Below are 25,551 nucleotides of genomic sequence, written 5' to 3'. Positions count from 1 at the left end.
TTTCTGGTGTCTCCCCCAGGAGCACACAGCCAAGCAACCACAACTGCACACGTTCCCAGCAGCACCGACTGGAGAGGAGAAACTCACGATCACAGGAAACCAAACAGGGTAACTAGAGGACCTACTGGAGTTTTAGCTAAGACGTACCCTCCCCCAGTTCTCTCAGGCCTGAGATATGGATTGTTCTGAAGCAAAAAGTCCATGTTCAAGCACTAAAGAGAAACAATCGCTATCATTTTCTAACCGAGGCTCTCTGAAACTGTCCTTCATGACAAGGTCATTTTCTAGCTGACCCCAACAAAGATCAGAGAGGGACAGAAGGCCACTCTCGATCTAATTTGAAAGCAGAATTTCACCCTCACGCACCCACTCCACTGGAAATCCACCTTGGCTCTCTGGGGCTCTGCAATCAATCGTCTGGCTGCGTCCAAACATCTTTCATGACTCGTTTTCCCAACCTCCCCTCTCTGTGTAATATACTTACAACTGCCAGCTAGCCTCACCCATCACACCGACATCACCTTATCTAAGTTGTTAGTAGATAAATATGTTCTAGTTAGTCTTCAACGGAGCTGGGAGGTGCAAATCAGTCAACTCCAAACTTTGCAGGTGCCAGACATCTGGAATCGGTCATTCTCTTTCCAAACACTTATGTGTTTAATTGCATCATAAAAACTTGGGACAATTTTACTTGCAGAAAATGATTATAGTATTACGCATTTAATATGCAAACAAACATAAGAACAAGTGTTTGCTAAGAAAATTACTGAAAAGTCAGTGGTTTCTGAATTTTTCTAGTAACATTCATGTGTTACTTGTTCACCAGTAGCAGGCAACGAGAATATGAGAAAATAAACGCAAAATTCAGAAAACTCTTTTCATAAATATATTTTTCTCTGATAACTTGGAAAACTGAAAGACCACGGCAATAAAACATCTCCAGACAGGAGTCTCAGGGCCACTCCTGCAGCTGACGACTACCTCTAAGTCAGTTCTGTTTTTTAAAAAAGAAAAATTAAAAAATTGTCCTAATTGACAAAACCTTAAATAATAAAATTTCTGAAGGCTTTCAAGAGTCACAAGGAAGAGATTTTTTGTGTGTGTGTAGGAAGATCTTTCCTCAACGTTGCTGGGGAAAGAAAGAGGTCTTGCTTCCTAAATCTTGCCAAAGTGGCGAGGTCTCCAAAAGCTTCCTGTCTCGCCCCCTCTGGGTTCTGTCCCGTCTCCTCTCTGTTCTGTCCCTCTCAGTGGAAGCCAAGGATGTCCTGGGATTTTCATCATACGCTCCAGTGAGGCAGGACAGCCAAACTGCGTGGCCCTGCTTACAGGCTGCCCAGATGAGGATCCGGTCATCTACAGCGCCCATGCTCCCATGACAAGTGCTTGGTCTCTATGAAGCTGTGAGGGCGATCTGAAGAGTCAGCTTTTGGCATGGCTAACCCTGCCCCCAATCACTTATGGTCAAAGAACACAGATTCTGAGAACCAAAGGACTCTCAGAAACAACAATCTAGCCTAGCTACAACTTAGGAAAACTGGATTTCAAATAATTATTTTTAAAAAGCATTTTCTACTTTTTAGTTTTCACTTAACACTTACATAAAGTCACGAAAGTCATAATCAAAATCTGTGTCCCTGATCCCAGAAAGACGGATAGCAGCATCCCTTTCCTTGGAGGACGGAATATATCACCATGAACCAGCTTCCAGCCAAATTCTTCCTGGGCATCCTCCTGAAAAGGGAAGGAAATCGTTTCATTCATGGGATCGTCAAGAAAACTAGGCAGTTTGTTCATTGTTGAATATGCAGATACAGAAATTTAAAGAAAAACTTAGAGATATTAATATTTATTTCAGTTTTGAAGTATGAAAGCTTGACTCATGGAGCTTTATATAACTTTCTTGAATTGTTTATAAAGAAATGTTGTATGTGTTAAGATCTACAAATAGTTACTGAGATACTTTAAAAAGAAATACAAAGATAACGGGATACCATGTCCTAGTCAGTCAAGCTTTATGATCCAACTTGATGACAATTTTAAATCACACTCTATATCCTTTTTACCCCACACTAACTAATCTCCAAAACAAGCAAATGGCATCAGTTCTCAAAGCTGCTCTGCATGCACAGTAGGCTGTGAAAATTTTAATAAGCTTGTGTCACCAGCCCACACTGCTCCCCTGATCTCCAGACACACAGATACACCTGCCTAATTAATGGCTCCACCGGGCTGTTCAGTGGACACCTTGACCAGAATCATCCACAAGGGAACTGATTTTCTCCCCACCTCTACCTGCAGTTCCCTCAGCAGGTAAAACTCTAGCCTACCAGCTGCTCAGTCCCCAAAACCTTGGAGTCATCTTTTTTCTTCCCCACACTTCATACAATCCTTTAACAATTCCTACGGTTTAGCTTTAAAATCTACCCATAGGACAGATTAGTCCCTGGTTTAAGTCATCCCCTCTCACCTGGCTATTACAGTGTGCACTAAACTGGTCTCAGTTTCTACACTTCAGTTGAATCTCAATACAGAATCAAAAAGATCCTTTTAAGTAATTGGGTGGTTTGGGGTCATTCACTGGCTCCTCTCCTCTTCCACCCTCTCAACTGGCCAATCAGCATTCCATCCCACCTCCTGGACACCTTCTGTTTATCTGCCCACTGCCCTACTTCTTCCCTGCTACCATCCCCTGACTCTGGAAATTCCATACAGTCTTCTGACTGGTCTCAGTGCCTCCAATCTTGCCCGGCTCCAGACAACTGTCCACACAGTGTTAAAAGTGATTTTCCTAAAATATGAATCTGGCCAAGTCAACACTGTTCTGTATACTTCAACAGCTTCTCGGTGATCTTTAGACTGCACAGCTTAGAAAGTCCTTCAAAATGTGGCCCCTGCAATTTCTTTAGCCTCCTCTCTTAACATTTTGTCCAGGGTACTTCTGTAGCCCTCCCCCAAATTCCCACTCAGATTTCTATCTTTGCAGCAGTAGACAAGATTTAAAAATGACTTCCCATGTGGTCTAGTATTTTACAGATCCACATTTTCATTTAATCATTTGGATTAAATGAAGTTGGAATTTACTTTTTTTCCAGATGGCCACCTACCTCATCCACAATTATTCCTCAAAGCTACTTTTTCTTTGTTGATACACTTTTGTTAACCTCCATATTTAGACTCATTATTATTATACATAGAAAATATCATTTGGAATTTCTTTGTTCACTAATCCTTCTAAACTTCTCAGGATTATTATTTATTTTCTACTAAAGTATTTCTATAGAAATTCCTTTACAGAAGGTCTGTTTGTGTTCAACTGTCTTTGTTAGTCTGAAACAGGTATTTCACTTTCATTTTTGAAAGATCTCTGAGTACACAATTCTATGTAAATAGTTAATTTCTCTCACCATCGATTTAAAGATATTATTTTTTGAGTTTCCATCGCCAATTTCATTGTTTTTCCTTTGCAGAAAGCTCAGTCTTTTTCCCCTCTAGCTGATTCTAAGAAAAGATCTTCTGTTTTCTCTGGTGTTCTATGGTTAACTGATTGAGGTATGGATTTCATTTTATTTATTCCACTTTGGATACACTGCGTACTCTTTATCTATAGATTCTCATCTTTCATTTGTGCTGGAAAATCCTAGCTGTTACTTTTTCATGTATCTTTGCTCTGTAATTAATAATCCTAATATCTGAAATATTTGGGACCTGGTACAAATTTGTTGTTTAGTGTAAATTTTTGTGAATTTCTAGATCATATGTTATGGACCTCAGATGTGGAGAATCCAGCAAACCCAAATTTGGAAGACTTTCCTTCAATTTCTACTCAATTCTGCTGAGAACAGAAGGCATTGACTAACCTAGAATCATTCTGCCCACTTCAACAATCCAGGCTTAATAAACAGGAAGAGACTGAGGTTCACCACTGACTCAATTTAATTGCCCAATGGTTAAAAACTTGATATAAGCATATTCCTAAAGGAAAACGTTAACCTCTCATGCTGGCACTGCTTCCTGCTCTGGCCTCACTCAATCTGGGGGAGTCCTTGGATTCCTTTTTTTTTTTTTTTTTTAACAACCAGTCGTAAGTCCAGCAATGCATCAAGTCTGGTACATCAAGGGCTAATTCATTCATTCCAACAAATATTTGCTGATCACCAACTACATGCTTGGTACTGTTTAAAATACCAGAGATCCTACAGCGAGTATAACAGACAACTTCCTGTGAGCAGATCTTCTCAAATAACCAAAATACACAGTACATGAGATGGTGATGGGAATTATGGGTGTAGGGTGTGGGTGGAGAGGACGTAATCTTAATGGGACGGTGAGGAAGGGCTCCTTGGGAAGAGCACATCTCAGTAAAGACCAGGAGAATGTGAGGGACTCTCTGAGGGAGGACACTAGAGGAAGGCAGAAAAGTAACTATAAGGAGGAGCCTGGAACAGGAACATGACCGACGTGTCTGAGGAACAGCAAGGCGGCCAGCACGGCTGGAGCAGAGTGCCAGGGGCTACAACAGAGCCTCGCGGGCCACCGTGAGGGCCGACTCTGGCCACTCTGAGTGCAGTGGATGGAAGTCACTGGAGGGCTGTGATCCAGAGTGAAATGACCTGACACTCTGGAACAGACTTGCTCTGACAGCTACCCTGAGAGACTGGCAGGAGGCAGGGAATGGGAGGAAGACTGGAAATGGGGTTTTCTGTCCCGTACCCCAAAGCACCTCTAAACAATTAAGAAAAAAATTCCATTAACTCAGCAATTATTTGGAATTACCAATTATGAACAGAGTATTGTGAACTTATTTTAATAAAATACTTAATAAGGCATATAATTAATAATATCATGGGAAAGAAACTGTAGCATGTAAGTGCTAAAAAGCTTCTAAATGTTAACATGTTCTTTTTTCTAATTAGAACAGGACAGAAAGATGGGTGAGGAGGCTAAGAAGCTAGGGAAGAGAAAACAATGAAAACCTGAGTTTTATGTATTCATTACAAATCATTGTTGGGAAATGAAAAAGTATAAAATGCAAAATGTTACACAACTTAAAATGAAGCTGAGACATTAAATTACTTTGAATACACCAAAAGGTTGAAATGATATAAATTCAGTTAAAATTAATTATAAAAAAATCAAATATATACACATATAAAAATTGCTTGGGAGTTACTCTACTTAACTTTGCTGCTTCCCAAACTGAACATCTGCTGGAAACAGAGTTGACAGCACGTAAGTGAAAGAAGGGCAGAGCTGGACTCCTGCACCTGCACTGCTCCTCAGCCTCTACTGGTGCAGACGAGACTGTCAACAGTTCAGCTCTGAGAGCTGCAGTCACTAAGTCTCTACCAACAAAACCAACTCTTAAGGACCATTTTCTTATCCAAAAATGTCAATTCAGGATCACTTCTGAGAAGAAATGTTTTAAAAGTAGATTCTGACTAAAGATATTATTTAAAAATTTTCCAAAGAAAAAAATAAAGACTATGCACAGCAGACCAAGGAATAGTTCAGATGTTTCACTCACTGTAGAATCCATCTGATTATATCTGGCAATATCTTTATGCAGCGTCCGTAGCATAATCATAGCCACCATTCCAGACAAGAAGAGGACAATGACCAGGGAATTCATGATGCTGCAGAAATAAGCATGTCAGAATTAACCTAGAGCTTAATCATTGGATCAGCAGAACTCTTTAAAAACAATTTTTTGAGTAACATTAAAACAGCATTAATCAATTAAAAAACTGACCTAAAATCAAACAAATTCAATGAACTGTGCTCTGGCTTCATGGCCTATTGAGAACTAGAGTTTTTTGTCCATGGTCAACATTAATAACTACTGTGCCCAAATTAACACACCATAAGCTGCAAGGATCAATAATGGACTGGTCTCTACCCTCAAGAAATCTACTGAAAAACAAGTTATTCAGTAAATTAATGAGCGTCAAAAAGATTAGTCAGTGAAGTAGGAAAAGGAGAGTAATGGCACCTTGAACAATTCTCTAGATAAAAGTTCTGGGTCATGTTCTGAAGAAAGAAATTCAGTAACAATAACTCTAACCCTAATTATTAGTTATAAAAAACAGTCCTAATAGCTGTAGCAGCTTGTATACTGAGCCCTCTTCCATGCCAGATAAAGTGCTCAAATGCTCTGTTTCATTACCTCCCTTCAATCCTCAGAACAGCACAGTGAGACAGGTTAATTCTAGATGAAGAAATGGACTCTGAGCACTTGGGTGATCTGGCCTGACTCACAACCAGTGACCAAAATCCAGGACTGAATCTAAGTCTACCTAATTCAAAAGTCCAGCCTTCTGAGTAACTGGCGAGAGTTAGAGTGAAAGAGATGCTCAAAGCGACAGAGAACAGAATAAGGACAGAGCATGAAGGAGATTACGCTGTAGTCTTACCTAAACCACTGAATGTGGGTATGAGGCATGGACTCCAGAATGTAGTCCCATCGAGATGCCCATCTGATATTCTTCTCTTCCTAGACAGATTATAAAAAACAAACAACTCTTTGAATAAGAATCTGCCAACAAAGTATACCAGAAATCCAAAGATTTCCATTCAGAGCTTAACCTTCCAATCAACAAATACAGTTTCTCATTACCATAACTAAAGTCAGTCATAAGATTCACTGAGCAAGATTTACTCGAGACTCAGGAAAATCAAGATGAAATTAAGCAGTAAATAAAAAATAACAAAAGAGATATTACTTTGCCAACAAAGGTCCGTCTGTCAAGGCTATGGTTTTTCCTGTGGTCATGTATGGATGTGAGAGTTGGACTGTGAAGAAAGCTGAGCGCCGAAGAATTGATGCTTTTGAACTGTGGTGTTGGAGAAGACTCTTGAGAGTCCCTTGGACTGCAAGGAGATCCAACCAGTCCACTCTAAAGGAGATCAGGCCTGGGTGTTCTTTGGAGGGAATGATGCTAAAGCTGAAACTCCAGTACTTTGGCCACCTCATGCGAAGAGCTGACTCATTGGAAAAGACTCTAATGCTGGGAGGGATTGGGGGCAAGAGGAGAAGGGGACGACAGAGGATGGGATGGCTGGATGGCATCACTGACTCGATGGACGTGAGTCTGAGTGAACTCCGGGAGTTTGTAAGGGACAGGGAGGGCTGGCGTGCTGCGATTCATGGGGTGGCAAAGAGTCGGACACGACTGAGCGTCTGAACTGAACAGTATCTAGTTACTTGTATTTTTTAAAGTCTTGTTTTAAATCTTAATTGGCAAAGGCTTATTTTAAATGTTATGATTTAGGAGCTGTATTTAATTTTTTCAGAAAATTGAGTGGAATAGCTTACTCTTGATTCTCTTTGATGCTATCTATCTACATTTGGGACATTTAACCAGACCAAAGTCATAACCTAGGCACCCTTAGCCTCTAGCAGGTGTCACCCACAAGGAGCTCTTAATATCCAGAAGGAAAGGCATATTATTTACTGCACCAGGCTTGCAAAATTACACATTATATGGGGGCAGTAAACGTTACAACTAGATTGGATTGCCAAAATAGTTTATTAAAAATAGAGGTGGAATATTGCCCAAGATTCTCATGCAATAAACTTTACTTTCCTCCTAATAAAACCCTCAAGTGAATGTATAATAAATCATCTATTATCAGGAAATTCTTCATTTACAATCACACTCAAATCCTGGTTTCAAAAGTGGTGTCGTTTTCCCAAATGCTTGTTGCAGTGCTCACTTTGGCAGCACACATACCAATGCTTGCTGTGTATCTTGGATATCTTCATACCATCCTTTATGCCTCTTTTCTACCTTTTGCCTTGTTTGTATCTCTTATGGCTTAACATTTTTAATGAGGTTCAGTTCTCCAATTCCCTGTACTTTTTATTTAAATGAAGACTTAGTTTTGAGCATGATTATGTTGCCTGGTGCACTGACAAACTATTCCAAAAATCAGCTCATTAAAAGCTTATCTACTTGACAAGCCTGATCATTAATATTTTTAATTAGTTTAAGTAATATGAATTTAAAATCAATTTCTGAGTTATACTAAAGATAAAATCACACTCACCTCAAAGTTAATAGAGTAAGTATAGGCAACTTTGATCTCCCCAGAAGCCTTGTTACTTATATCCATGGGGGGTCCAGAGCAGTCTGGTTTATCTATATGGGTGTGCTTGAAGCTGTGAGAAGAAACATTTCGGCAAGATGCTGATGAAGTAGTTTTTTAAAATGGAGTAAAGGTTAGAGATCCTGTACATATTTCACAACGCTGCTGACAGTCAAAAGTGATTCAAATCACACTGAACTGTACAAATCTTTACTTCATATAAAGGGCTTAGTTATACATAACCGTTACTCAAGCAATTACTCAAATAAGAACCAAACTTTTGAAAACAATACTTGAAGAGCACTTAAAGAATCTTCAAAGAAATCAAAACAAACACTGAGGAAGTGTAAATTAACTGCCATCTTATTATGGTATGCATTTCTTTACCATTAGTGGCATGGGAAAATGGCTATATCAGTTGGTGTTGGGGGCAGGGGGAGTCACGGGGGGGGGAGAATACTCAATTAAAAAAGCACCTCCCAAATAAATGATAGGTACGGTCACACTAAAAAAACTGGTAATTTGAAGAGATGCCCTTGCAATGACCTGTCACATACTGGCATCTAACACTTCACGAAGGCTTGCGATACGACACACTAAGCAGCTCATCTGGCCTCTGCTTTTCCACTGTAAAAGGGAACACGGTCCTGAGCACTCATGTTCTCCATGCCAGGCTGACACAGAAAAGGTGTCAGAAAGTGACTGGAAAACAAAACAAGAGGGCACCTTGGTTTGCCTACCACCTACTATGTCAGGAAACCAAATATTCATATGGTTTCTCTGGACAACCCATTACTCAACAAATCATGCTGAAGGGAGTTTTAGTAAAAACAATTAAAATACCAAATTATATGTCAGAACACTGATTAAAGAAAGCTAACTAGGCCCAAAATATTTATTCTTTGGGTCTAAATTTCGCTTACAGTTAATTATGTTTTTTATCTATTTCACAGTTACCTTTTTGGTTCAAGTTTAGCAGCCACTAATCTTGCTCCCATGGATCCAGTCTCAACTACATGGTAATATATTTTGATGTCAACATGGTTGAAGATGTAAAACGTATCTCTTTCATGGAATTCTGACTGTGGAACAGAACTTAAAGTTAGTGTTAGAACACTGGCTATAAAAGAATCAAAACATAAAACTTTAAAATGAGCCACACCATGCAGGAAAATCTGAACCTAGACAGAGTTTTCATCTTTTCCATAAAAATGAGTAAGTTTTAAGCTTAAACTCCCCTCCCTTTTTTTTAAAAAAATTGAAGTATAGTTTAACTAAAGTACAATGTTGTGCTAGCTTCTGGTATACAGCAGTGATTCAGTTACATATATATCTCCTTTCCCATTATAGTTTACTACAAAATACAGAATACAGCTCCCTGTGCTGTACAGGAAGACCTTGTTGCTTAGCTAGTAGTTTGTATCAAATAATCCAAAATTTCTAATTTATCCTCCTCTTCCCTTCCCCTTTGGTAACCATAAGTTTGTTTTGTTTTCTGTCTGTGAATCTGTGTGTGCTTTGTAAATAAGTTCATTTGCATTATTTTTTAAGATTCCACATATAAGTGATATTATATATGTCTTTCCTGTCTTACACTACTTACTCTGATAATCTCTAAGGTCCATCCACGATGCCGTAAATGGCACTATTTCATTCCTTTTCATGGCCAAGTATTATAATATCCCACTATATGTGTGTGTATGTTTGAATATCATTAAGAGGTTGATATTCAGGTTATATTCATTAAGAGATTAAACCAGGTTGACCTCATTATACAAAATTTGATATATATTCCCCAATAATTTTGACTACTTTCTCAATTAATGCCTTTACTTGTTTTTTTTTTTAATCATAAAAGAATGGCCTCAAAGATTGATACCTTTTTAAAAAGGTGTATGTAATACCCAAACTTTTGCAATACAATATTCTATGGACTCAACTTTGCAATACAAATTTCATGGACTTACAATGAGGTCTTTCTGGTAGTCCACTAAGAACATTTTTTTAATAGAGTCAGAACATACAAAGTCTAAGCCTGTAGCATAGTATTTAGCATGTAATAGACAATGCCAGTAAATGTTGAACCACATCTGAATTATTTAGTTTCAGAGTTATAAACTGCAACTCAAGTATGGGAGTTCCTTGGCAGCCCAGTGGTTAGGACCTGGCGTTTTCCCTGTGGTGGCCCAGGTTCAATCCCTGGATGGGAAGCCACAGCCTTGTGTTGCAGCCACCCCCACCCCCCAAAAAGACTGAGCAGTTGTCCTTCAGAACATGAGAATAGTACTCATTTGATGAATGTAACAATTTGTGTCCAGATAAGGACTGAAGCCTTCTACCAAAAAGCTTATTTTAAAAGTAGCCGAGTTAGTTTATCAGAAACTTACGTTAATAACACAGGCATCTTTTGCATGCCCTTTATCTGTAATGTAACAGCCAATAGGAAATCCAGGATTACAGAATCTCTGACTATCTTCAACTTCATAACACCACGTTACAGGCATATTATCCACAATCCTGTGCACAGAAATGAAAGTCAAGTTACAAACCACCAAACATGACTAGGAATTACTCACCTAATCTGTCATCACTCTGTAAAATTTAAATGTCTAGAAATGCCTTAAGGTGTCAAAACAACACACAAAAAATTACATAGAATGTGGTATTTTTTAAGTGATAGTATTATGCCAATATATGACACAGTATAGTGAGAAAAAAATCTTTATAGCTTTCTTGAAAGGGAGTTTTGTAAGTTAATTTACTGCAATCACTAACTTAATAATGTCATTATCTAGATACCTAAGTATAATTTATCTTCAGTAGAACACTCAAAAGCTCTAAATAGGTATGAAACAGTATGTTTAGTTTCTTGGGAACAGCTTATGGAACAGTATAGAAATAAATCTTTTATTAGTCAGATAGTTCAATAAAAAAGGAGAAGAATATAATTGCAAGATATGGGGAAATATTTAACTTAAGGGCCAGGTGAAAAAGTGAAAATTACAGTATCTATTAAAACTGTGTAAATCCAACTTATGTCTAAATGAAAGGCTGCTATAAAGCTAAAGAAATAAATCTTTCAAGTTCTATAGTGAAAAGAAACTTTTTTAAGAATAAAATTCTGTAGTACTGTATAACCACATTAAAGTCTGAGCATGGGGCTCCCAATGCCCAGAACACACCACAGGATACAAATAAAAATAATTACTAAAAATATACTAGCTCTATTACAGTCATAAGACAACACTCCAGGGCATGTTTTATTTGTTAATTAACGTTCACCTTAGGAAGTAAAATTATGATTCTATATTCACTCAAGGTATACATTCATGACTTAATAAAACACATCTCGTCACATTTAAATGTTATTTAATAGTACCCAATGTACTACATTTAAGAATCACCTACACTATTAAGTTGCTTATTATTATAACCAGCAGGCTTGCAGTTCCCATGAAAAGACTATAAACTATTAGAAGCATGAAAACTATGTTATATAATATAAATAATTCAGATTTTCAGGAGGCCTCAAGAATCAGTTAATTGCTTCAATTTTTTAGACAATGAAGTTCAATCAATGAATGTATACTGCTGCTGCTGCTAAGTCGCTTCAGTCATGTCCGACTCTGTGCGACCCCATGGACGGCAGCCCACCAGGCTCCCCAGTCCCTGGGATGCTCCAGGCAAGAACACTGGAGTGGGTTACCATTTCCTTCTCCAATGCATGAAAGTGAACAATGAAAGTGAAGTCGCTCAGTTGTGTCCGACTCTTCGCAACCCCATGGACTGCAGCCTACCAGGCTCCTCCGTCCATGGGATTTTCCAGGCAAGAGTACTGGAGTGGGGTGCCATCACCTTCTCTGGAATATATACTAGCAATATATTAATTGTAATATCTTTATGCTATCATATCAGAGAAAGTACTGTATAACTATTATAGTGCTAGTTAGAAAATGAGAAACTAAGGTGAATATCCTAAATTTACCATTTATATAATGCCTTGATATACTGGTTGGAAACAAAACAAAAAAACAAACCCCAAAATCCTTGGATATAAATGTATAAGTTCAAATAATATAATTTTCAATTACTGCCTTGCTAAGTTAGAAAGTTGTAGCTACTGAAATTTGTAACACCAAAAATATTAAAAATACTATTTTCAACTAGTGAAAAAGAATATGTAAGACAACTCAGAAAATTAAAGCTTGAATAACTGGTCCCAATTTTTCATCATTAAGGGATGCCTTCTATGATTCTCTACCTTTATGGGCTCCATCTGAAACACTTCTATCAGTCAAGCTTCATTTATTAATAACTGCTATTCCCAATAAATTAATGTCTAGAGTTTCCTTTTTTAAAAACTTCTAGAGCTTCTGATCAAAATGAAATAACCCATGTTGCCACAATACACCCAAAAAATTGCAGCAAAAAGCAAAGAAACCCGGCATTTACGTTACTTTTGGGGCTTCCCTGGTGACTTAGATGGTAAAGAATCTGCCTGCACTGCAGGAGACCCAGGTTCAATCCCTGGGTCAGGAAGATCCCCTGGAGAAAGCAATGGCTACCCACTCTAATATTCCTCTTTGCCAGCCAACTGAGATCCAGGATTGGTACTCACTAGACTAAAGTATCTTCAAAGACCCCTTTCTGTCCAATAAGCCAGAGTCTAGCAATTCTATGATATTAATAAAAAATGTAAGTACTTTGATAACTAGTTAAATAAATTATGCTTTTATAAATAAAATATCACAAAGACCCAAGTATTTGGCAAAACTTAGGGAAAATGCATAATCACAGGCCATGAAAAGAACAGGGATTTAAGTGTCTACTGCTGGTATCAAAATATTTACTGTTCAGTCTCAAGAATCAAGAAGTAGCTTAGGTTATTGACAGAGCAAGCCAAGAAATCCTCAAATTATGTTCTAAAATCCCAAATAAGAATTAAAAGTATCCATCAATTTAGATATGAATATTAACTACTGTTAATTAACTGTTCTCTATAACAAGAATAATGAGTTGGTGCACTAACAAATAATCAGGCATTTTAATCATTCAAAAGGTAGTATGGCTAAAATATTATAAAGGAAGAACTACAGATCAGTCCTATGATGGAATGCTATACAATTACAAAAGGAATGAGGTAGACATAGATCTACAGTTGTGCTTTACATGGAAAAATGCCTGTGTTTTCTTAAAATGACCAATTTGCAAAATTGTGTGCAATACTGTGTACAATATTTCAGCTGTTATTTTAAAAGGCACACATTTTTTTATATACCTACATATGCACAGAAATCTGGAGACATACATGAGGAATAAACAGTGCTGCTCCTAGGGAGCAGGATAAACGAAGCTGAGAGTAGTAGAGAACACTTTATCATCCATCTTTCATATTTCTAAACGCTCATGATATTTTCTGTCAACTCTGTTACCTGTGCTTAAAATCAAATTACACAGTAAAAAAACTCTGAAGGACAGAAATATACTCAACTAATGGTTCACATGAATTCATCAATATGAATCAATATTTTCCAAATGTGTGTGTAATGAACTGATTTAAGGACTAAACCCCATTGCCTAGATTTACCAGACTGTATATCTGTGATATGGCATAGATTTTTTTGAAATCATGAACTTCTCTGACTCAACAACAAAAATCACTGTTCACCAGTACTTTTCCAGTTTTTTTTTTAAGAAGAATAGCTTAAGTTTGCAACTATTTTACATTATTTATTCTTGTTATTAAGCATACTGGGATCAAAACAATACCTACGTTAATTGCATCATAAGTAAGTTGAAAGTATTTCTAAGTACTTTATTATTGGGAAGCGACAAAGGAAGAACTGCTTCTGTTATCTTTAGGAGCAAGACTCTAACAGTATTTTAAGAACCGAGGGTAAAGGAGACAGCTAAAAATTCACCCATATGCCATTAAGAGTCATTCTTTCATTCATTCAACAAATGATCAACTGTCAGAGAAAATGGAGATGACAGGGGCAAATCTGAGCCTTAAATGTGATTCTGTAGGCTGGAAAGAACAATTTGAAGCAAAAACACCAAGGGAAACTTTTCAATTACTTATGAGTCAGAAATGTATCCCAAGTTACATTAGTCAGAAATGTGTCCCAAGTTACATTAACTCAGCAATTAAGCAGTAATCTAACAGTAGCCTGGAGAAGGCAATGGCACCCCACTCAAGTACTCTTGCCTGGAAAGTCCCATGGATGGAGGAGTCTGGTGGGCTGCAGTCCATGGGGTTGCGAAGAGTCGGACACGACTGAGCGACTTCACTTTCATTTTTCACTTTCATGCATTGGAGAAGGAAATGGCAACCCACTCCAGTGTTCTTGCCTGGAGCATCCCAGGGACTGGGGAGCCTGGTGGGCTGCCGTCTATGGGGTCGCACAGAGTTGGACACGACTGAAGGAACTTAGCAGCAGCAGCAGCAACAGTAGCTTAGAGGAAAAATGCTCTTGGCTTACCAGAAACCAAAGAAATGAGGAGGAGATGGAGGGGACTTTTAAGTTGCCGTTTGTACTGAGGGTCAGATAAGAAAGAAGCTGACATGGTGTAATGGGCAAGTTTCCTTCCTTCTAACGAAGCTCTGCTATGGGAAACTCATTTCTACGTGGTTCAGGTGTATTCTACCCAGGTCTGGCCAATCAGAGTGAATCCCCTAATCACAGACTAGCTGGTAAATAGCATGGGGCCCTGGGCTGCTCCTCTCCAGGACTTCTTTGCTGTATGTGTATGGAAGGGAGGATGGGGAGGAACCCAGGAGGCAGGAGGGAATCAGAGGTCCCAACCATCCTACTGAGTCATGGGATTGGGTCATGTCCTAACTGAGATCAACGAGAGAGGGCAAAGGGGTCAATCTGAGATAGCGACAGGACCAACGTTCAAGACAGTATCCTGTTCACCACCTCTAGCACCGTATACTTTTTGGAAAAGGTAAAACATATGTAAACCATGTAGACCACAGAATACAGGCATTTGCTGAAAATTTATCTGGAAGAATAACAATTGGTTATCCTTGAAAAGCTGCATTTTTGAAACTCTTTTTTAATACTGTTTGAATATTGTATGGTAGGTAAATAGTACGTGGGAAGGAAAAACGTTTTAAATGCTTTTTTATTATGATGCAAACTGCTAAAACACCTTGTTAATGTTACATCATGCTTATAAAATAAAAAACATTACACAGAATACAAGGATTTTTATTTGAAATAGATGCTATTTCTCAAAAATCAAATTAAAGTTAATTTTTTTCCCCTTATGGTCTTTTTCATGGTCCACAAGTATAAAATAATGGTATTTTTCTAAAAGTTTGATTCAGGTCCCTTCCCCAGGCATAAATACACTTCTTTAAACTACACATCATTAACAGAAGTACTCAAGGCACCAGGTCTATGTGCCAAAACAAGTAGCAGACAGCACAATAATCTAAGCAGAGTTCAACAATGACACTTCAAGCTGTCAACCTTAGTAATCCTCTGGCAAATAAATGTGCTACATTTTATTTAGTCCATGAAGTAATTCACACCTCAATGAAACAGAAGCTTCTTCTGTGAAAGAAAAAAGCCCCAAATCCCAAATTTCCATGACTTACCAGTGATGCTGATAATTCAGTAACATGCTTTTTTTCAAGAATTCTAACTTTTGTTTGTCTTCAGCTTTCTCTGTATGGTACGTTTTTGTACAAACAAGCTTACACGTCTCCTCCTTCTTAAATGTAAACTGTATTAAAAATAAAGTGGAAAGCAAATTAAAATAATCAGGTCCTTCACACCTATAACATAGAGTAAAAGCAAAACATTCTCATTAAATTAAGAGCATTAATATTGATAATAAACATAAAACCTCCTCATAGCTCAATCACATTTAAATTTCAATCTTACTGTTTCTCTAAAAACCTGTCATCAATATTTCTTTTGATAATAAGTTTTTATCTTTGATAATTCCAACTTACCGATTTTTAAATGTAAATGAGTCCTCAGAGAGGAAAAAACCCACATGGAGAACAAAACACCACCTGTCTCTCCATAGTAATGTCTCCTACAGCTTTCAAGTAATAAACAGACAAGTTTTTATGTCTGTATATTCATTCAGTGTATATTTGTTAAGTGCCTCCTACGCACCAGGTGATGGGAGGTTCAGCAGTGAATAACAGACTGTGATGACATGAGAAAAAGCCAAATCTGGCTATCCAGAATCAGTATAAATGTGATTCTTTTTACTCACAACTGAAAAGACTGTCCATTTTCAAGATGTCATGAATAATGAAGTTCAAACAAAAATTGACAATTTTTTAAAACAAAGTTTAAAAACTAAGTAAGGAGTCCTCCAACTCTGGGGTTGAGGACTTATTTGAGAGCATGAACACATACACACGTATTATTCACAACATATTATATCATATAGGCTTACTTTACCAGGGGCTACTTAGGTCTTAATTTAACAAATCTATTTCCAAGTTTTTAGGACTCTGCTTTTGCTGCTTTTTTCACCCCACCCCCGGGTAGTCACAGAGTTCACTCCCTTAACTTGCTTCAAGTCTTTTGCTCAAATGTCACATTCTCAGGTGAGACTTTCTCTGGCCTATTTAAAATTGCAAATTCTAAAAAAAAATAAATAAATAAAATTGCAAATTCTCCATCCACCTTCTTCCTTGATTCATCTTCAACAGTTCTTTCATCAGCAACAGACATGCTATGTATTTCAGCAATTCGTTTCTTTCTCCCCATCAGAACACAAGATCTACAAGGACAGAGATTTCTCTCTTGTTCACACCTAACTCAGTGCCCAGCATGTGAAAGGCATCAGCGGCTGTGTTAACTGAGTGAATGCGAGTGGTTAGATGTGAGACTTTCTGATCCTATGATAGGTAGCTCCAGCTTCACCTAATGCATAAGATGTCCTGCACTGTTTCTTCCTGACCTCAACAGAAGTCATAGATAAAAGACGGCAAAGCAAGTTTGGGGTTTGTTCTGTTGCTGGCTGTTAACCACTGCTCTTACTACAGATCTAAAATAAGGCAAAATTCTTTGAAAATAATGGATAAAGAATCAATACTGAAATCAATACTGAAAAATATGTCAATACATTTATGGCTGGCTTGGGGGGAAAATACCTGATATTTTAGTCTATGTTTCTGTTAACCTATGCCTTGATCTTAAGAAATGTCTGCTCTGTCTCTTTAAGAAAAAATTTGTTTTAGCACAAATCTTGATCCTAAAAAATTCTAGAAAACTCACAGAAAATGTTAGGTGCATATTCTTTCTCCATTTTAGAATGCTCCTTCTGTTCTTCTATTTTACCTCAACTCCTACGACAAAATTAAACCTGAAAAGCATTAGGCCTAAAAGAAGGATTTTTTGCATAAGCCAAGGAACAGTCTTTATATACCAAGAACCCTGAGTAGAATCCTACTAAAGAAGTAATCTGCCTTTAAAGTCTGCACCAAAGGGAACAAAACTTCTCTATGGACCTGAATATTCTACCGTTTACTGTCAGAGACTCTGGCTGCCCTTCAAGTTCACTGACAGTGTTACTTACTGATGCTCTTCCCACCTTCCATCATTTCCCAAGGTCAAGGCATATAAACAGAAAGATGGGGCTGAGAGACTAAGGGAGGATTTTCAGGCAGTTATACAATTTATATAAAACCACTCTCTGCTATAAAAAGAATGTGACAATTCCCAAAGTAATCTCAACATACTCACAGCAGGGAAATGTCACACAGTTAGTATGCTTGCCCCATTCACTACTGCTCATGTCCATATATTCTGAGTTCCTTATTTCCTAGTGACTTCATCTTATCAGGCATTCAAATCTATCTGAAAAAATTTTTAATTTCTGGCATCTTTGCAGTAGAAAATCTCAAAATATTTTAAGATGACATACTCATGGTTGAAAACTATCAACCTGCAGTGAATTCAACTTGTACAATTATATGTGTTCCTCTCAGTGCTGCATGGTGGACACACAGTGTTAGGGTAAGGGGTTAGTGGGACTAATCTAGGCATGAGGATTTGCTGGACAGATGCTCAATGTAGTAAGTGCCAAGGGAGATGGATGGTGGTGCTCAGTGAGCAAACAAGGAAGGAAGTTAATCATGGAAAGAAGGGACACCAAGAGAGGAAGCTGTGAGGCTGGGGGATTAAAACCCGGGGTCAAGTTACAGCCAGTAACATGCGTGTGCTCAGCACACACCGACGCCCAAGCAGAAAGTTAAAGAAAAATGCACAGTGCAGAACAGTATTTTAAAACATAAATATACACATTTAATTCTATTTATATGTGCTCGCAAAAATGGAAAATTTCAGGAAAGGTTAACATGAAACTGGAACAGGGCAGAAGAGAGGACAGAAACTTACTTTTCATTTTATATTCTTTGTACCATTTAGCTTTGTATATGGTGATATATTATTATTATAAATGAGTTTAATTTTTCTAAAAGAGCTCCATTGTACTTTGTGCAGCAGGAGAGCATATATATATATATATATAAACTGAACAGGGGACTGTGAATTCAGAATGATAATAGGCTTAAAAGATAATAGATGTAAAAGGCAGACTAATTCTGGATGATGATGAAGTACATACACTGAAGAGAATATCTTATGTTGTCCTTACAGCTTGGTTTAACTGAAGTCCTAAAAATGCATCAAAAATGTACCTCAAATATACTTTCACTGGTCAAAATAGAATGGTTCACTTCCCCACAAGCCAATGGGAAAGCTGAAGCAGTGCTCTAAGCACTAACAGGGAAAATCTAGGAATACTGTTCCCAAAGAGGAGGAGGGTAGTATGGAGAATCGTGACTGAAGCGGGGTTCTGGATCCCTCTGCAAAGTGAGCCAGGGGGTCTGAGCACTCTTATCATTGACAATACAGACTGGAGGAATGTTCCTTAGGACAAACTTACTCATGACATATTGTGAAAGGGGAAGGATCTTTTTAAACTGTGACTTTAGAAATTATTTCTGGATGCAAAAGAGAAATGAATTCCTTCTTAGTAAATTACCACAGGCTTTTCTGTAAGGGAGGGGAGGGGGAAAGATGCAACTAAATGACATTTATATAACACTGTATACAAACCTTATATGGTGATGGTTCAATTCTTTCCCCAAATAATACCTGACCCAGATTTTCAGATGGCCGTTTTCCTTCTGATGCTTGGCAAAAATCAAACCTGCAGACAAGAATATTTAAGCTTTTAAGCAAAAAAGGAAGCAATGAGATACCAAACCCCTAGCAAGCCTAGAGGACAGATTAGGTACTATCACTCCAGCAGCTCTAGTAGATGAATAAGAAATATATTCCTACTCCAAGTTCCATGTACCACATCTCCTCAAAACAAAACAAAAATCGGAAAATTATCCCTTATAACACTTTGATTTTCAAATAATACTTTTATTAAGATATAAATGATAGAATTTAAAAAATTGACACAATACAATTTATTATTATTCATTCCAATGATAAAATTATTTACATCCTATTATTCTTCAAGGGAATTCTGCATAACTTACCTCTCCTTGTTATCTTTCTAATCCAGATATTCACTTAATGACCTTTCAAGATGTGTCAAATTTACATTTACATGTGTCAAATTTATCTGTCTCATCCTGATACGACGGCCAACATGAAAAGCATGGCCAGACAGACCCTCTGAGAAAACAAGAGTCGTGCAGAAGCCATGACCAGTCAGCTAAAAACTTTTCTCTACAATTTCCTGATATTACTAATCAGATTTGTTTGAACATTACAGCCAAATTTCAGCCCGGCTACAGTAAAGGGCAGTACTGTGTTCACTATGGTTGAGACCAGCACAATGACTACAGACTAGTTAGAGCCGTAAAAGGAAGATGAATCTGGAGTGATAAAAACTAGAGCTAGGAAGTCTCCTAATGAAGATTTTTCATCTACTGGATGTAAGAGATCCACTGAGTTTTCCCAAGAATATTCACAAAGATTTAAGGAGAGAGATTTGTTTACTTAACAAAAACTAGGAAAAAAGTCTCCAACAGTTACATAAATTGTGGTCCATTAGCTCATGAATTCTGTATCCTCCTCTTATACATGTTTAAGATTATGAATTCCCATAGGATTATCTTAAATTTTTGTGTATTTTTCTACAGTAAACATTTTTTTTTCAAAACTTAGATAATGCAGAAATTTAGAAGCCAACGAAAATTCAGAAACTGTATTTTACACCCAATATGGTACACAGTGCTCAAATTTTAAAAAAAGTATATTTATGCAGAATTTTTTATAATATCCCAAAAATGGAAATAATGAAATGTTCATAAACAGAGAATTAGTGAAACAAAGCATAAATAGACTTCACACGATCTCTAAAAAGGGATAATAAACAGCTACTAAAAAGACTGAGGCAGCTGTGTATTAACATAGAAAAGTTGTCCACAATAGATTCAGTGAGAAAAACAAGGTGCAAATAAAATATATAAACCTACTTTTATTTAAAACAAAAATGTGTCAGGTACATTAGAATATGCAGAGAAAAAAATGCAGGGGGCAGACAACAAAGCAGTTTTTCCTGGGGACTGATTATGTGGGACACAAGGATTTTGATTAAAACTATGTGGGTTTTTTAATAATCAAAAAAATTAAAGAAAGCAAGATAGCTATTTGTCCATCAGGTAAAAAAGGAAGTCCACAGTCCATAGTTTCAGTTGGTGTTGCAAAGCAACATCAAGAGATCACATCCCACGTTGTAAACCTACTTTAGAAATAAAGAATACCCCCTTTAAAAATGTTTTCAGGCCCTGTACATTTTTAAAATGCATGTGAACTTACCACTAACTGTGGAGAAAGTAAAGTTCTAAATGCACAAAATCCTGATGAGACATAAAATTTCGTATGAAAACCAAGTCGAGAAACTTACGCTGTATATTCATAAGGAAGAACAGATTCCACTGAGTCAAGCCTGTTCACGAATAGTTCTATTTCAGCCTGAAAATGAGAAAATACAGAATGAGAATATAAGCAACTGGAGACCAAAACTTAAGTCATGCCTAGAACCGAAAAGGAATTTGACTTTTGAAATGTGAAATTTTATGATATCCAACTCACTTTAAAGAGTTCTCTTATAAATCCATGCACTGAGTAGATTTATATGCATTTAAATTACAACAAAATAATTCTGAGTGCCAAAGAATTGATGCTTTTGAACTGTGGTGTTGGAGAAGACTCTTGAGAGTCCCTTGGACTGCAAAGGGATCAAACCAGTCAATCCTAAAGAAAATCAGTCCTGAATATTCATTGGACAGACTGATGCTGAAGCTCCAATACTTTGGCCACCTGATGCGAAGGACTGCCCCATTGAAAAAGACCCTGATGCTGGGAAAGAATGAAGGCAGGAGGAGAAGGGGACGACAGAGGATGAGATGGTTGGATGGCATCACCAACTCGACGGACATGAGTTTAAGCAAGCTCTGGGAGTTGGTGATAGACAGGGAAGCCTGGCGTGCTGTAGCCCATGGGGTCGCAAAGAGTTGGACATGACTGAGTGACTGAACTGACTGACTAGTTTTCAGCTGCAAATGTCTCCAATATTTTCTAAATGTTTTCAATATGTTCTAAAAATTTCTAACAAATGTAATAAGACATTTAAAATAAATCATTCACCACATCTATATAGATTGTTTTTTTTTAAAATCTGGTTTTCATGTCCAGTATTTCATTCTGTAACAAAGATAATTTTTAAACAATTAAAAAAAAAAAAACATTCTCACAGCATTCAAGCATTGAAAAAATGTTGTCAGCAAGAAGAAAAAGAGAAATGGATGCAGCCAAGAAATATTTTGAAAATAAATTTTGACAGGACTTTGATTGTTTTGTGTGTGTGAGAGAGAAAGAGAGAGAGAGTAAAGATAAGAGTTTAAAAATGTCTTAAGTTTAAAGACCAGAGACAAATTACTTGTCCAAGTTTCTGATTTGGACAAGTTAAAAAAAAAGGACACCAGAAGAGGATTAGGTCTGGGGGAAGAGATCATGAGTTTGCCTTTAGATATGTTTTGTTTGAAGTGCCTTTGAGATATCTAAGTGTAGGAGGATAAACAGTCATGGCATTTATTTTTAAAAATCTGAAGATATGAATTTGAGACACATTTTTAACTAAGCTGAGATACTACTAAACTTGGGCCAAAAAATTGCAAAAGCTATATATAACATCTGTGGATCTTTGAAATGTGAAGTGGTTATAGCCTTTTGAAAAGCAAAATATTAATACATAAAATCTTCCACCCAGCACTCCTACTTATGAGAACTTACCCCCTAGAAATAAAATCAACCATGCACAAGAGACCATATATAAGAATGTATATTGCAGACTTGTCCACTAAAAAACTAGACACATATCGCAGTATGCCTATTGATAGAAAATTAGCTATTAAACATCATCAGACTACTAAAGAAATAAAAAGAAATGCCAGGTAGGTTAAGAAATTTTCAGATCAACTGTCCTAGAAATACAATCTCATGCTCTTAAGCAGACAGCAGATGGACAACGACAGCATGGTTTAGCTTTGGAGGACAGCTTTAAAGGATCAACTTGAGAATGCTAACTACAAAGGCAGTAACAGAGAAGAAATTCATGAAGACCAAATCAAGTTTAACAACAGGGCAGAGAGAGCAAAGCTGAATGAACTTCCTAGGAAACCTGGGCTAACTTAAAGCCACGCCTGCCTACTGAAGCTCCCTGAATTTCTCCAAGGCATATCTGAAGTTCCACAGAACCCCATGTACCCCTCTCCCAATAGTGTGGCTCACTGCTACTCAGGACAGAATTCTTCAGTTGAAAATATCAGTAAGTAATTTGTGCCCTGAAGTACTTTTGGTGCTAATCAAAAACAAACAAACAGGAGCTGTTTACCTGTATTTTATAGGCTTAGATCACTATGGCTGCCTCTGGACTCTGACCATGAGGCTACCTGCAAGTGCATAAAGCCACATCTCCCATTTTTATCTCATTTACTAACGCTGTCAGCAGTCCTCTATACCTGTCAAAACCCCAAAAGTGAGACAAGATGTTCAATGTTCAAAAACTAATACACTATCATTGGAAAAATACCAAAACAGTTGGCAAGAGTAGACCTCTGGGGCCTCTTTGCCTGGGTTCAAATTCCAGGCTCCACTATTTATCCTTGATTAAATTATTTAACATCTCAGTTTCCTCATGGGTGCTTCAGTTTCTTTATCTGCAAAATGGGGATAATAGTTATTTATCTCACAGAGGTATAAGAATTTAACATTTATAAAGTACATCAAACAGTGCCTAATACATGAAGTGCCATGAATCTGTTATACTAAAAAAACCAAATAAATGTAATGATACTCAGAATACGGAATGCCCAAACTACACTGCTCACCCACTAAAATGTTCTTCCAGTATTCATGATCAGCAATGGAAGACATCAGCCTCTGTACACAGTACTGGAACAGTAGCACATAAACCCCCTAAAACTGTACTCAAATAAAATGACAACTCAACGGCAACACTGTCTCAAACACAAAAAAAGTTTAACTGTCTCCTTGTGTAAAATATTCAAGAATGTATCACTGGTCATTTTGGCTAAGAAGACAATTAGGGCCTGATATTTTAACCTTACAGATTGAGTAATTATCACAAATATTTGTAACTGTTCTGAAGGCAAAATTTCCAGGTGACAGCTTACTCTGCCAAAATAATTTTCACTAATTATAAGGGGGTCAACACTGCTTCATAGCAGATACACCAGAATACTTCACAGATACACCAGAATACTTCACAGATACACCAGAGTACTTCACAGATACACCAGGGTACTTCACAGATATACCAGAGTACTTCACCGATACACCAGAATACTTCACAGATACACCAGAATACTTCATAGATACACCAGAATCCAAGCACTCTACTTAATATTATCTTATGAAAAATAAAAGCTTCTAAAAAGTTAGTCCAGTTCACATCTTTACATTTCTTTCCAGGAAGGAATATAGCTACTATATTCTATACAACTTTTTATGTTTTGAGTCTCAAAATCCCCAGAGCCACATTTTCACCACAGAAGCTAACTTCCTTGTGCTACGATTAAGTACACTCCTTACTCTCGACCTTGTTCAGTACAAAGTGATTAAAAACACAGACTCTGAAGCCAGGCTGCCTGGGTTTAAATCCTGACTCTGACATTTACTAGCTGTGGATCCTGGACAACTAGTTTCACTTCCCAGGGCCCTGGTTTTTTCATTTGTAGAATGAAGGTAATAATAATCTCTGCTGCAAGTGGTTTCTGAGAAGATTCAAGAACAGAGCCTGTCACAGAGTACTATGTAAGTATTATCAAGCAGCAATGTCCAAGAGACTTTAAGCAATGATGAAAACAGCCTTATTTGCACTGTCAAATTCAGTAGGTACCAGTCACACGAGACCATCGGTCGGTCACTTGAAATGTGGTCAGTGCAGCTGAAGATCTGAATTTAAATTTTTATTTAAAATTTTACATTTAAGAGGTCACAGGAGACTAATGGCTTATACATAGGACAGCATGGTAATGGAAAAAAAAAAAAATAAAATGTTGCTTAGTACCCTTTATATAGCCTTTAGTCATGACAAACTTTTCTTTACCTGAAAAAATAACTCAAATGTTAGTCTATCCCAGACGTTGGCAAATTTTTTCCCCCAAAGAGCCAGAGAGTAAATATTTTAGGCTTTTCTGGACAGTCTCTGCGATCGTAGTGCAAAAGCAGGCACAAACATTACAGAAGTGAATTAGCCTGGCTGCAGTCCAGTAAAACCATTTACGGGCACTGAAATGTGATTTTCATGTAATTTTCACTCATCTCTAAATATTATTTTTTTTTTTAATTTTTTTCTGATCACTTAAAAATGTAAACATAATTCTTAGATCAGGACCCTACAAAACAGAAAGCAAGCTGACTGGACTCCTAGAGTTCAGCCCCGAGCTCTGTTTTCCAAGTAGTTTTCAATGTTCTTTCAATGCCCATCTTTGGAAACCCAAAACAGGGCAAAAGGTTCAGAGATCTGATGCCATTAAAAAAAAAAAAATTAGGACACTGTTGAAGAGCATATAAATTTAGAGTAAAAGTTTTTTCCATTTCTACTTAATGGATGAGGCAAGATATTTTCCTAGCCTATGATGTTCTCTCTGAAGTTTCATGGTACATCTCTTGGCTGTAGGATTATAAGACCCAAGGAAAACCCTATTCTCATTTTCTGACTTCTCTCATCTCTCCTTTGAGTCTTAATCTTTCAAAACGGAAAGGTCTTAATCTTCTGAATTGTCATATTTCCTTGATCATGCCAACTGCTTTTCACAGGACCTTGCCCTACTCTCATATCTTTCTTAAAAGGTGTACCATTGAGAATTATAGGCAGAATTCAAGATACAGACATCAAAGTTTCATATACGTATAGGATGACATTGTTACTTTTCAT

At 37.3% G+C, this 25,551-nt stretch overlaps 1 protein-coding gene across 1 annotated transcript in view; it reads right to left on the bottom strand.

Moving 5' to 3' along the window:
- The window catches only part of TM9SF2 (transmembrane 9 superfamily member 2), a 53,492-nt gene that overhangs the window by 15,260 nt on the left and 12,681 nt on the right, over positions 1-25,551 (bottom strand). The window contains exons 2-10 of the mRNA XM_055542937.1: positions 20,995-21,062; positions 19,185-19,278; positions 15,695-15,822; positions 10,473-10,602; positions 9,043-9,167; positions 8,047-8,158; positions 6,411-6,490; positions 5,525-5,633; positions 1,599-1,731 (exon numbers count right to left, since the gene is read on the bottom strand). Coding sequence (XP_055398912.1) covers positions 1,599-1,731; positions 5,525-5,633; positions 6,411-6,490; positions 8,047-8,158; positions 9,043-9,167; positions 10,473-10,602; positions 15,695-15,822; positions 19,185-19,278; positions 20,995-21,062 — 979 coding nt within the window. The remainder of the gene's footprint in view (positions 1-1,598; positions 1,732-5,524; positions 5,634-6,410; positions 6,491-8,046; positions 8,159-9,042; positions 9,168-10,472; positions 10,603-15,694; positions 15,823-19,184; positions 19,279-20,994; positions 21,063-25,551) is intronic.

Source organism: Bubalus kerabau, chromosome 12 (genome assembly GCF_029407905.1).
Source record: "Bubalus kerabau isolate K-KA32 ecotype Philippines breed swamp buffalo chromosome 12, PCC_UOA_SB_1v2, whole genome shotgun sequence".
Lineage (NCBI taxonomy): Eukaryota > Metazoa > Chordata > Mammalia > Artiodactyla > Bovidae > Bubalus > Bubalus kerabau.
This window is presented reverse-complemented; position numbering and strand designations above follow the sequence as displayed.